Genomic DNA, 14,147 nt, shown 5'->3' with positions numbered 1-14,147 from the left:
CGCCCCCTCCTTCCTTCTCTCCCCTTCCTCCTTCCTTCCCCTCCTTGTTGGACTAGAAAAGAGGGGAACCTACTCCTAGTAGGAGTAGGATCCCCCCCCTTGGGCGCGCCCCTTGAGGCCGGCCGCCCCCTCCTCCCCTCCTTTATATATAGGGGAGGGGGGCACCCCATAGACACACAAGTTGATTTCTTAGCCGTGGGCGGTGCCCCCCTCCACAGTTTTCCACCTCGGTCATATTGTCGTAGTGCTTAGGCGAAGCCCTGCGTCGGTAACTTCATCATCACCGTCACCACGCCGTCGTGCTGACGAAACTCTCCCTCGACCTCAAATGGATATATAGTTCGAGGGACGTCACCGAGTTGAACATGTGCAAATCGCGGAGGTGTCGTGCGCTCGGTACTTGATTGGTTGGATCGCGAAGACGTTCGACTACATCAACCGCGTTACTAAACGCTTCCGCTTTCGGTCTACGAGGGTACGTGGACACACTCTCCCCGCTCGTTGCTATGCTTCTCATAAATAGATCTTGCGTGATCGTAGGAATTTTTTTGAAATACTACGTTCCCCATCAAGTGGGACAAAAAAGGACGTTGGTTGGCTGCCTGAGTTGCCCAACCGATGAGTTGGCATTTTCATTAGAATTGGATTTATCAGTGGAATTTTATTGGATTGGAATTTTATTAGATTATTATAAGGGTGCATAATCTTTTTTCTGAAAAGAGAAATTTCCGAGCACACTTGATGGTTTCCATACCAATTAATTCCTACTCCCTCCATTCCTAAATATAGGGTGTATAGTTTTTGGCACGAAAATTAAAGAACACATGTGGAGGGAAAATTTCACAAGTTTTGGGTGAGATTACACCTGACTAATTGACATGAGAGTATAGAGGAGCTTGCATGATAGAAGGAAATGTAACCAAATCCCTAAAAAAAATCCAAATGAGTGGTGCAACGCAGTACACCTTATATTTTGGATTTTTTTCTCAAAAATCTATACACCTTATATCAAGGAACATAGGGAGTATATAGATTCATGTTAGGCAGTCCGAGTGCTTCATCTTGGACTACATCTTAGCACCAAAACTGAGCAAAATCTGATGTGGCACCATATTTCATAAGAAAAGAGAGAGTTATTATATTTTAATCCAGATATAACTCTTAGCACCAAAACCAGGACAAATCATACCTTTTCGCTCACAAAACACATTAAATTGGAGGGATTTTTTAGATACGACAATATGATACAATCAATTAGAGGAGCCATATCCGACTACATATTTAATGCATATGATATACCTGAAGATATGATGCATTGGAAGTGTCCTTTTAGGAACATATCGATGTCTTCTTATATGTTTTTTTAGTTTTCTTAGCCATATAGCCGTATTGTTTTTTTAAGTGTTTCGGCTTGCATTTATACAGTTGGGTATTTGACATCTTTGTAGTTGTGAAACATGATAAATGTATCATTTATTGTTGATATACTTATATAAGGGTTACAAAAAAGGTATTAGGATTGGTCTAGTTTTAGGAAATAGGAGCATGTATTTATTCTCAAACGAACTATACATTTGGAACGCCATTAAATATTAACAAGCTATTTTCTCTAACCGGGGTAGCTATTCTTTTCTAATGTATTTAATACAGGCTTTTAGGCCAAAGGGGCAACCGCCGCCGACCCATGTACTAAAACCATCTTCAATGGCTGATTTTGTAGTAGTATTTTTAGATGCAGCAATATGATATAATCAAATAGAGGAGCTATATCTAAATACATGTTTAATGCATATGATACAACTTGAGATATGATGCATTGGGAGTGCCTTTTTAGAAATATATCGATGTCTTCTTACACGTTTTGTTTTATTTTTCTTAGCAAACAAGCTAGATTTATTTTGGCTCCCGAGCTCATCTGCACCCCCGCTCAGAAAAAAATCAAAATAAATACTAGAATATTCAAAAAAATTCCAATTTTTTTGGGTGGTAGATAATTTGACGCGTGAGGTCCGCTCCAAATTTCAACCCATTTGAACATCTGAGCAGCTCTCGGCAAAAAAGACAAAATCAGGGTCTGTAAAAGTGCTTACTGTTCACGCACTGTTCTGACCTGATTTGTCTTTTTTGCCGAGATCTACTCAGATGTCCAAATAAGTTAAAATTTGGAGCGGATCTCACGTGACAAATTATCTATCACACAAAAAAAATTGGAATTTTTTGAAGTTTTCTAGTATTTATTTTGATTTTTTTTCTGAGCGGGAACAGATGAGCCTGGGCACCGAATTGGATATCCGACAATTGAATAGTATTACTCGTATTTACCTATATAAGGGTTGCTGGTTTTTTTTTGGACTTGGTCTAGTTTTAGGAAATAGGAGTACATATTTATTCTGAAACGAACTATATACATTTGGAAGGCCATTAAGTACTAACAAGCTATTTTCTCTAACTGGCATACTAGTAATTAAACTAGCTTTAATTGTCCAAGTTATTTTGAACTAATTGGGCTTTTCTTATTAGGCTAGTTCAATGAATTTTTGTTCTGCCATAGTTGGTAAAAGAAGAAAATATTTACTCATCTTCTGATCTTGGGCGGCTACACATACATAGCATAATCAAACGCACATTACTAGGATTTCTTCATGAACAATGTACGTAAAATTACTATAATCAAGGGAACGACCCCATGATAAGTGAATTACATTAAGCACATGTATATATTACCCTGCAAAAAAGAAAAAAGCACATGTATATATTAGTACAAAAACTAGGCCAACGTTCTTGAGAATATTATTAGTGACTGTACATTTACAATGCTAAAATTTGCAATCGCATGCGTTATTTTGTTGAGCATTGTGCGCCCTCCAAAACCACAAAGGCCACGAACTTCTTATCTAAAAATTATCCGGCCCTGCTGCCCTGCCCCGAAGAAGCTCCGGAATCTTAGCACCTTTTCGAGCATCACCCCTGAACATTCTCCTCCACCAGCACCGCATGCACAGCCTCTCAAAACCCCCGCAAAAAAGAGAAAAAGCCGCAAGAAAATTCGAGGCCTCCCAAATTAATCCAGGGGAAACCCCCTAATCTAATTGTTTCCCCACGTTTCCATTTCGCCATTGCTAAAAACGGCCCGCTAATCTCCTCCCTAAACCCCCCAGCGATTAACAGGGATCGCTCCTCGCGTTCGTGGCCACGAGAGACTCAAGGACCGCCCGGGATCCAACGGCGGCGGGCGCCCCCAGGAAACCGACGGCCCGGATCCCCGCCACGTGGCGCCGGACGGCGGGGTCGCGGAAACCACTCGCGCCTGTAGGAAAAAGGAACCGCGCCCGCTCCCTCGCGTGGGAGGGTGCTGCCTCTCGTTGGATCGGGGACGGGGGGGCAGGTGGACGGCTGCGAGTGGAGGAAGCGGTCGTTGGCGTGTGGGCGACCGGGTGCAGGCGGTGGGCGCGTGGGGGTTTAACAGGGAGCAGCAGGTGGCGTGGGGTTGGGGGGGGGTTTAAGAAGGGGGGTTGGTTTTGAGGGGTTTTGGCCAAACCACACCACACATCCGCAACAGGGGAGGGGAGAACCGGAGGAGGAGGAGGAGGAGAGAGGGAAAATAAATAAAAAGGGACAAGCCACAAGAGAGAAGCGAAGGCCAGGGAAGGGAAGCGAGCGAGGGAGGGGGAGGAGGAATAATCCCGCGCGCGGTCGCCTGCCTGTTGGGTGCGGGATCTCACCGGAGGGTTCCGCCGCGGAGCCCCGTACGGTGATCCGGGGCCGGTTGGTGGGGGCGATCGGAGGCCGCCGTGGATCTCTGCCTCTGAGGTGAGTCTGGCCACGGGGTTCCGTCGAATTGTGCTGAATTGCGAGCCTCTGCGCCTGGGGCTCGCCTTCTTTGCTTCGGTTTGGGGAATTCGGGGAACTGGGGCTGCCTGGGGTTTTCTTCCGGTCTCCGGGGACGCCTCAGGTCCATTTCTGCCTGAAACTCTTTTGCTTTGCTGTGATCGGCGGGTTCTGACGCCGGCCATGGGGAGAATTCGGGCAATTTGGAGCGGGAGGCCGCGCATTTCGAGCTGTTCGTCTCAGGCCGCCCCATTTCGGACGAAATTCGCGTCGAATTGCGGGAATTAGGCGCCAAGATCCGATCTGGCGCCCGGCGATTTGAGAATTCTTGCTTGGTTTCCAGCCACTGGGCTTGCTCTTCTTTCCCTCTTTTTTTTAACCGACGCGTCCGCTTTCCTTTTGGCAGTTGCTTAATCTTCACGGATTCCGATGCATGTGAGTTTTTTAAAGGCTTTTCTCTTTGATCGCTTGGCGTGCTGGTCTGGCTTGCCCAGCGAATTTATTTTCTTGGGTGCATTTAATACGGCGGTGAAACCATTTCAACCGAAAGATTGTTCTCTCCGCTTACTAGTAATTTGGATCACGAGAGCAAGTACGAATTCCCTCCATTTCCTGTGTTCTTTTGGTGAAACCAATTGGGTTTGGAGCGCAGTTAGTTTAAAAAATTCTCATCATTTCGGGCGCTCCACGCCCGGGCCTATCCTCCTGGGGTTTTGGGACTTCAATTTTTTTTGTAATTAATTGCACTGCTAACTATGATCATCCCCTGTTTAATTAATCAAGGGTTTATCCGAGATTTATCCTGACTTCTTGCGGAGATCCCAACGAATGATCTTTCCTTTTTGTACTATAGTAGCAACCACGTATCTTTTGTTGTTATAATTGCTAATGGGATTTTAATAATTTATTTGCAGATCTGTGTTCTGGGACAAACCATGAGCAGCGCAACCACCGGTTGTTAACTCTGTAAATTACAAGCAACCGAAACGAGGCGCAAGAAGAATGGTGTTCCAGAAGAGGACGTCGTCGGAGATGGAGTCGTGCGGCGGAAGCCACGTCGCGGAGATGCCGCGCGTCCCGAAATCCGCGAGGGTATGCCGCTTGCGCCTTTCAGCGTCCAAATTTGGTCTTGCTGCTCCGGTTGGCGAGTCTGACAGCGACGGCGTCTCTTCTTGTTTCTTGAAATGTGCAGGGGAAGAGATCGGTTAGGAAGAAGGAGAGCCAGGGCCAGGCGATGTGCGCGTTTGACCTTCTCGCGACGGTGGCCGGCAAGCTGCTCGATGAGGGCGAGGGCTCGCTGGGGAACATGAGCGCCGGCTCCCCGGTCCTCGCTGCTTCTGCCAAGGATGTCTGCGTGAAGCAAGAGCAGTGCGACGAGGAGGGGAAGCACCTCAAGAATTATGTGATGGACCAGGATAGCTGCAATGAGAGCGCGTTGATCTCCCACATTGCGTCTCAGAGGCTGGCGGATCACCATTCTCGGAAGGGAGAGGATCTGAATGAGGTTCCAAAGGCAAAGTCTGAGGCTGTGGACAAGGAACCCTCCATGATAAGTTGTACCAAGGCTGACTTGGGTAGTAATTTTGGGGCGATCGCGGACAGGTGGTCGTCTGAATCCGTGGAGTCAGGGGCCTTCACCGGGGATGCAGCGGCAAATGTCATGGCATTGGCCGCAGCAGCCTTCAACAAGAACGCCCCTGACATGTACAATCTTCTCGACCCCATGGATGTCGATGTGAAGCCGCCTCCTTTGGTCAGCTCTGACAGCACCGGCGAGATGCCATTATATGGTGGCAAAATTCACAAGTCCGTCTCCTTTCCGAGGGGTCCGAAAGGAGGAGCAGAGTATTCTGTAGATAGAGAGAATGATGATGATGATGATAAATCTTCCGGGTGCACCCATTCGAGCACCGCCACTAACAGGGGCTTCAGGCCCAATTGTACAGCTGACCAAAGTAGGGTGAAGAAGTTCCTCGCCTGTAAGTACAGGAAAGTTGCTCCTGCCAGAATGCACAAAGGAGATCTTTCCTATAGTGGTGAGCATTGGGTCTTCCCACTATACTTTGCCTTTCAAGTAGCACTTCATTGATGACATACATGTTCAAACCAGCTTAATCTCACTTGAATTCATTTTTCCTGCCAGATGCTGACCGGAAGCCTTCTTTCCGAAACAAGAAAATGTATTATACGCGGCAAAGGACCCAAAGGAGTACATTTAAGCGAAGGAAGATGTTGGATCGTCATTCAACTCTAGTATCTGAAGAATTTGCAAAATCAAATGCAAAGAGAACCACAAAGGTTAATGCAAGAGAACCACATGCTGCTTCCTTGGAAGGTTTGTTTTGCTTGCACCTGTGCGTTCCTCTTCAATTTTATTTCTCTCTTGTCTTGTAACTTATTTCGGTGCAACATTTCTTCTGCAGCAAACAAGGGCAGCAACTCAATGCCATTCCATGGATCTTGTAAATCAAACGATTGCCATGGTATGTATAGTACCTTCAACCTTTTTTGGGGTATCCTTTATTATTTGTTAAACAATATCCTTATTTTTTTTCAGTGAAACTTAAGATCAAATCTTTCAAGGTGCCTGAACTTCTAATTGAGATCCCAGAAACTGCTTCTGTTGGTTCACTGAAGGTATTTTCCAGACATTGTGCTCTTGTTTTTTTACTTGTTCATGCGTATAAATAGACGCTGGAAGGATTTCCTTTCCCCCTCAATGATTATTACTGTGGTTTAATGTGTACTTTCGATGCAGAAAACTGTTCTGGAGGCAGTAAATGCCATGCTTGGAGGTGGTCTGCGTGTGGGTGTTCTTCACCATGGAAAGAAAATCAGGGATGATAGCAAAACCTTAATGCAAGCTGGGATTGGTCATGATGATATGCTGGACAACATAGGCTTTTCACTTGAACCCAACTGTACAAGGCATTCATCTCAACTTGCAGCTCCTGAAGATATCGAATTCCTAGAAACTGTTGAAACCACTGAACCCCTAGCAAGGTATGGAGTTATGCTCTAAAATAGTACTAGTTGATTTTCTATAATTTGATATAAGCCTTCAACGTTTGTAACCTGAGCCTGATTGGTGCGATTTATTGAATGCAGGATTGCACCTGCTGACTCGTCTTCGAAGCACGGCGAACTCGATGCCTCACAGGAGCTTGCATTGACACCCTTGACAGCTAATTACCAGGGGAATGATCACGATTCAGTGCACTCTCCTGGGGGCATCTCCTCACCTGAGAAAGCTTCGGCAAACTCGCGAGCAATTGTTCCAGTTACACCTGTAGATTCCAGCGCAGGGGCGATAGTTCCAGCAAACAAGGCGAAGAGATCAGCGGAACAGGGGCAGCGTCGAATCAGACGTCCCTTCTCTGTTGCTGAAGTGGAAGCACTTGTGCTTGCAGTCGAAAAGCTTGGAACTGGAAGGTACACATCTTATTTCCTCATTCAACCTGGCATTGAAAATCTCTGTTTTGTTTCTGACTAATTGTGCAATCTCATGTAGATGGCGAGATGTTAAACTTCGTGCTTTTGATAATGCCAAGCATCGGACCTATGTTGATCTCAAGGTAATTGCTGTCATATACTTTACTTTGACTTTGTAAGTCTTTTCCTGTCAAATTAGATCAAATAAGCACATAGCTGTCACACATTATTAAAATTTTATTTGGCTCGACTATTTTACTCCTGTGGCAAAAGCTAATTTCGGGGTTTGGGCAAGTTGGCAGATTCACAAACAGTTTGGTGCTTGTGGGTTTTAGGTTCCTTACCATGAAGGACAGTCTAACCGTACTGCTTTTCTGTTAGTACTAGAAGATTGTAGTTAGGCTCTATCTTTCTGGAAAACCAACCTTGTGTCCATCCTTATGATTCAGTTAGTGCTGTCCTCACGCATCAACTTTGTTGTTCGGAAGGGTCAAGTGGGCAGGCAGTAGTAGCAGAATGGTTCACCTAGAAATAAAAGCAACCTACTCTTGCACGTCAACTAACACCGTTGGGACTTTAGAAAAAGTCTCATCAAAGGATGCGATAGCCTTTCGTTCGTTTACTAAAGCACAAGCTTCTTGGCTGCTCAGAGTTGCGCCTGTAGGCAACTTGACTAGAATCCATTCTTTGGTCAATTTTGATGAATGAAGATGGTAAAGTTTGAACTGGCATGTTCTAACCGTGTCGAAATTCTCATCATGTCAACAGGACAAATGGAAGACGCTGGTGCACACGGCGAGCATCTCGCCCCAGCAGCGGCGCGGTGAGCCGGTGCCGCAGGATCTGCTCGACCGGGTCCTTGCGGCCCAGTCCTATTGGTCCCAGCAGCAGGCCAAGCTCCAGCCTAAGACGCCCCCACTGGCTGAGGCTCGCCTGCTCACCTAATAACTCCCATCTCAGCCAATGGTCTCTTAAGAAACCATTCCAGCTTTTGTATAAAGTCAGTAAGTCAGCCAGTCAGCCCATTCAAAGGAGGTTAAGGAAGATAGTAGAAAAATATATACTACATAAAAAAAGGTACAAGAAGTATTGACCGACCGAAAATTGTTGTAATATCTACTCACCAACTATTCTTTTAAGCCAGGGTTCTCTCTCCTTGTGAATTTAACCAAAGGAAAGGGTATTTCTTTGGCAAATTGTACATGATGATGATGGAAGAAGAAGATGATTCATTCCATGAACTGAGATCTGCAGTGACCACTACTAACTCACAATTCTCTGCAATTGTGCTAAAAAAGAAGAGCTTCAGATTCTTTTGTTCAGTTCAATTCATTCTTTGTTAAGAGGATGAGAAAGGTGGACGGATAAGGAGGGAGGATCTGTGCTCCCCTTTTTCCTATTTTTCTTCTTCTGTTACTACTTAGTTGTACTATTTTCCCTTCACCAATCTTGTAGCTATTTTGATCCCCTCAACATTGTACTTGATCAACTAACAATATTAAAGGAATTTTTTTATGCATACACATTGCCCCCCTTAAATTATGTCTCTGGCATGTGATTTTGTTATTGCGATCATATGATTATTGTACTTACTTCTGAAAGTGATCCTGCTTGGGATCAGGCCGCAGAGTTTATTTATTGGTGTCCTGCGTAAGTACTGCCGCCAGAGGGTTTGATTATTGTAGATTCTTATCCACTGGCGTCAATCATAACACTCATGTGCCAAAAATTTACCGCTGCCAATGCTGATTGTACTACATGAGTAGTAGTTAGATCTTTTTTTTTTGCGAGGAAAAGCGGTAGTTAGATCTTAACTTGCCATAATTCCTAGAAATAGCAGTGTTCTAAAATTTTCCCGGTTAAGTTAAACATCGTACTAGTATCTTATTTAGCACTACCAATACTTTTTGAAGTACGTGTTATTATTATTTTTGATGGGGTACACTTGTGGTCATCTTTTGTATCGAGAGGGTGAGGGGTTTTTTTTTTTTTTGTGAGAGGGTGAGAGTTGTTAATAAGTTTCTCACCCTTAGCGGTGACTCTTCTTTAAGACTACGAAAAATCTACCGCCCAGCCATGCGGTAGATCCCTTCAACGTGAAGAACACACATGGATCGTCTGCCTAAGCTAGCTAGCTGTTCCGTATATCCCAAGTATACCGTGTGTGTGTGTTCCGTGTGATGATTGAGGGATGAAAACCCGGAATAATCCCATGTGTTCATGGCGTGTATGGAGGCTTAGAAAAAGGGACAAGCTAGGCAAGGAGAAGGATGCAAGCCAGCCAGCCAGCCAATGAATCCATGCACGCACGCATGGAGATGGAGGAGAGGAAGAGGAGAGAAGAAACCCAAACAGGCTGGCTGTTGCTTGTAAGGATCAACTTAAATTAGGTGGGGGATCCAACACCGACACCTAGGCCAGCAAAGCAAGCACAAGCACCTGCCCCATTGGCCACAGGCTACGTGATGAGTATACTTAAACTAAACCCAACGACACTCTCTCCGGCCAGATGGACCGCAATTAGAGTAGCTCTTCTTCCTTCCTCAGATCTGATCTGATCGGATCGGATCATTTGTCATGTCAAAGTGTTCCTCCTCTTCTGCACAGCCTGGGCCCAGCACGGCAAGGCCACAACAAGTAGAGTAGTAGTACCACGTACTCCATGGAGAAGGTGATATTTCATATGTGAGGTGAGATCGACGGTGTCTGTCCTCGTTGATTGGTACGCCCAGATTATTATGCATTATACTCGGCATTATCCTCAGAAGTTGAATGATACTACAAAAATACTCACTCGACTATATTTAAGCGGGGAGGTGGAGTATCTGAGGAGAGAACAAGCCGCTACTAGTGGCGAGGCGAGACGGCACTGTCACGTTCCCTCCCATGTGGCCCTCGCGCGCCAGTTTTAATACGCTGACCGTGATTTGGCCGCGACGCCTCGCGTGCTGCTGTTTTCCGGGCTAACGAACGCACCCGGACCGACGGGTGGGGGCTGTTACGCTGGAAACGGCACCCCTCACATGAGTTCGGCTGCTGGACGGTAAGTCTGTTAGGCCGGTCTGCTCTGCTGCGTGTGAGATCAGCTGCTTCCATGTGCCGTTTCTAGAGTGCGGTGGCTTTGGTCCGTTTCTCCCCCATCTCAGGATGGGGCTTTGTGATGCTGCACTGTTTTGATCAACCGCCTGATTCTTTTTTTCCTTCTAAAGAGAAAGAGGACAAAATATCTTCCACAAATACGCTCGCAAATAAACGCACGCACCTCCTAGAGCTCCTAATAACGCACAGAACACCCGGTCTAGGTTTCTGCGGCATTCCGTCGTGCAGCCGTCAAGCTGGCTCGTCTACTATGGCCTTAGGATCATAGAGGCATATGATGGATCCCGGTCCTTGCCGGCAGAAAGGCTATGTTTTAGGTATTTTTTTATAGTTTTTATAGGGTTTGTGTTCTGCACAGGAAGACGAGACGGCGGCGGCATCGGAAGGCGTGTGGAGGTTTGTCTTCGGCGGATCTCGCGGGATTCTGTCGGCGTTTGTCTTCTTTCGACTGTTCGTATGTCCGCATGTTGGATCCAATTTATGCTTCTCTTCATATGCGGCGGTTGTTGTTCTGGTGCATTGGTCCTCTGGGAGCTTAGACGATAAAGGGTTTCCCCCCGCTTTATATATATAAAGCAAACGTCCGATACATCAAGCCTGCTGGGGCCACAACACAGAAAAACCCAAAATGAAAGACAAGAAAAATAAGGAGAAATAAATGCCGACACCGGCAGATCAACGGAGAAAGGAAGCCCGGCAACCGCTGCACCCTCCAAAGAAGTACCACCACGCTCTCAGCATTCCGAAGCGTCGTGCACCAAGCAACACATTCAAGAAGGGACGAGACGACGTCACCATTGTTGCCCGAACAAGTTCTAGGGTTTCCCCCGGTACACGGGGGATTGTGGGGAAGGGATACACCCGACACCCCTTAGGAAGGACCGACGGTGCCCTCAGGCGTCACCGTGTCGGTGCCGGACAAGCCGACAGGGACTTCTCCTGATCCACGACCACCACCACCACCCCAGGCACTTCGAAATGCACCACCCCATCAGCCGCCCACCAGCTTGTGCCACCACGGTTACCGGACAACCCTCGCCGCCTCACTGGAGCTGCCAACATGAGACCTGGAGAGGGAAAGGCAACACTGGCCACGGGAGCGAGCACAACTCGACCGGAAGGAGGGGACAGCCTCCACCGCCACAGCGTAACCAACCGGACACGGCGACGAGGACTTGCCGGGCCCCGACGGCCCGGCCGGGTCCACGTGGACCCGGACAGTCCTGCCACCACACTGCAGCTCGCCGATCGACGAAGACCTCACCGCCCGTAGACCGCTGCCACCTCTCCACCACCAGGAAGCGCCGCCGCCAGACGCCGAGCCACATGGCCGCCCCAACCCATATGGGGTCCAAATGGGCCCAGATCTGGGCTGGATGAGCGCCGCCAACCATGAGCGCCACCGCGCCGCCCCACGGCCAACGGCCGCACCGTCGCGTCAAGAGCACCGTGGCACGCAGCATCACCGCCGCCAGGCCACACCAACGCCGGCTGAAGCACACCGCCGCCGGCCACCACCACCTGAGCAGGGGAGGTCGCGCGTGGGGAAGGACTGGCCCGCCGTCACCAGCACCACGCGGGCAGGCCCAGCGGTGCCCGCCGGTGGCGGCGGGGGAGGGAGGAGTGGGGGGAGCGCGGAGGGGAGTCGGGGACGAGGCCCCCGGTCTCCTCGCTCGGGGAGGCGACGCGGGGGTTACGGGGGAGGAAGGGGGAGGGAGGGGTGGAGGTGGGGTGGGGGGAGGGGGAGGGCAAGCAGCGGCGAGCGCCGGCCGCGGTAGCGGCGACGCGCGGCCGGGGAGCCGGCGGTGGCGCGGAAACCCTAGGGGAGCCTCACGACCCCGCTGAACCCGCGTCCCTATATTAGCTAGGTCACCCCCGTCCTCTAGGGGATTAGCATGACTACATCCCGACTATCTACTACAACAAAATTTGTCTAGCTCCGGTGATGATGGCGGCATACCTTCGGCTCGCTCCAGTACTTGTAGTCGTCGCTAGATGGTCTACGGACCTGGATGTAATTTTTACTTCTGGTGTTTGTACTACCTTGATAGTTGATGAATAGATCGGGAGTTTTTTCCAAAGAAAAGAAAAGGAGGACAAAATGATTACCACGTTTTAATGTATAATTGATTGAGAAGAAAAAGGGGAACTATGCAGTGGCGGCCTCTACATGTGTGTGAGCTAACCTCTGGTGTGATGACGGGCGCTCAGACTCAAGACCCCAACGGCCAAAGGCACGTCGGCGGTCGATTCTGGGCCCTAGCAGAGGGCGCCGGAGAGGATGAGGATGTCGTGGAATTGTCACGGCAGATGTCCTCGAGCTAGGACTTAGTCGTGGAGCCATCACAGCTAGGAAGCTTAAAGGGGTTAAACGGGAAAGGAACACGGGGGTTATACTGGTTCGGCCCCTTACCGTGAAGGTAAAAGCCTACGTCCAGTTGAGGTGGTATTGATTACGGTTTCGATGACCAGGGAGCTTAATTGCTATGCCTGGCTCTCGACGAGATCTTACTTGTCCCTAAATCGCCGCCGGGTCGCCCCTTTATATAGAGAGGTTGACGCCCAGCGGCTCTCAGAGTCCCGGCCGGCTCATAAGAGTGTCCGGCTCGGACTCTCAACTATTCTTGCCTTACACTACAAGTCTTGCCATACGGCGGTCATGACTACGGGCCTTAAGCCTCCTCCGGGTCTTAAGCCCATTATCTAACCCGCCGTCTTCAAGCTCGGTACTGGGCTTCGCGTGATGACCATTATGACGTAACCCGGCCCCTCATGGGCGGGTGACGCTAATGGTTATATCCTCAACATTAGGCCCCAGATTGATTTGAACCGGTTCATGTCAATCTTCAATTCCTTCGAGAGAAAAATCTTCAATTCCTTTGAGAGAAAAAATCTTCCGGCTTATGGTCGTGCGAAGGTTATAACCTGCCGTGACGTCATCTTCTCGAGCCCTGATGACCCGCCGTGACGTCATCTTCCATTAAGTCCATTTTTTTATTCTGTTATACTCCAACGGATCTTATCTTTAATGGCTATCCCTAAAATCGAGGCACTTTCGTGGCGAGATAATCACGCCGTGGCCTCCTCGTTTCTCGCGCCCACTTATGAGCCTCACCTTATAAATAGCCCGGCCCATGAGCCTCCAGTTACTCATCGCCTCCATCTTCTTCCTCCTCTCGCCACTGTACTGCTGCCCGAGCTCCGCCGCCGCCACCGCGGGTCTCCTCGTCTTCACCAACTCAGGCCGCTACATCAACCTGACGTGACCAGAGAAACGCGACGAACCTCCGTAGTAACTCCGTATCTGTAAGTCCCTGCGCCTCTCCACCGTAGATCCGCATTTAGGGTTCCGCTGTTCTTCCTCTGTTCTTCGCTGTTCTTCTGGAGTTCCTTGTAGTTCTTCTACTGCAGTCATGTTTTGATCCAAAAGTAGTACGGAGCTCCTGCGGTAGTTGTTGCGCATCCATTTTTATGCTAGTAGATCCCCTTTGTCTGCAATAAGATCTCGTTCTGAGTCCATGAACTTCTTCTGCGTTAGTCCTAGGTCTAGAAATTTTTCTTTTTAGCCGACCGTTTGATCCAGAATAATTACTGCGATCTGTGAAACTTGTTTGCGCCACACTTAGTCAAAAAATTGCATCTGTTTAGCTATGGCGGCTCACATTTCCGGCTCATTTATGATCAAGCTGCAGACAACTTGAATTACTCACGACGCCCACAGCGGCTTAGATAACCCGATGCACTTAGCCATATGTCATTAGGCCCCTTCATAAGCCGCCATTTGAGTA

At 48.3% G+C, this 14,147-nt stretch overlaps 1 protein-coding gene across 1 annotated transcript; it reads left to right on the top strand.

Moving 5' to 3' along the window:
* Positions 1-3,474: 3,474 nt before the first annotated feature.
* On the top strand, positions 3,475-8,779 carry LOC109737842 (telomere repeat-binding protein 5). Its single transcript, XM_020296968.4, has 10 exons — positions 3,475-3,810; positions 4,743-4,920; positions 5,021-5,864; positions 5,972-6,163; positions 6,252-6,311; positions 6,386-6,465; positions 6,587-6,831; positions 6,937-7,260; positions 7,340-7,403; positions 8,029-8,779. The coding sequence occupies exons 2-10, from the start codon at positions 4,831-4,833 to the stop codon at positions 8,203-8,205; spliced, it is 2,076 nt and encodes a 691-aa protein (XP_020152557.1). The 5' UTR covers positions 3,475-3,810; positions 4,743-4,830; the 3' UTR covers positions 8,206-8,779.
* Positions 8,780-14,147: the final 5,368 nt, after the last annotated feature.

Source organism: Aegilops tauschii, chromosome 4, assembly GCF_002575655.3.
Source record: "Aegilops tauschii subsp. strangulata cultivar AL8/78 chromosome 4, Aet v6.0, whole genome shotgun sequence".
In the NCBI taxonomy this organism is placed as follows: Eukaryota; Viridiplantae; Streptophyta; class Magnoliopsida; order Poales; family Poaceae; genus Aegilops; species Aegilops tauschii.
The sequence above is the reverse complement of the archived record's forward strand: the minus strand, read 5'-3'. Positions and strand labels throughout refer to the sequence as shown.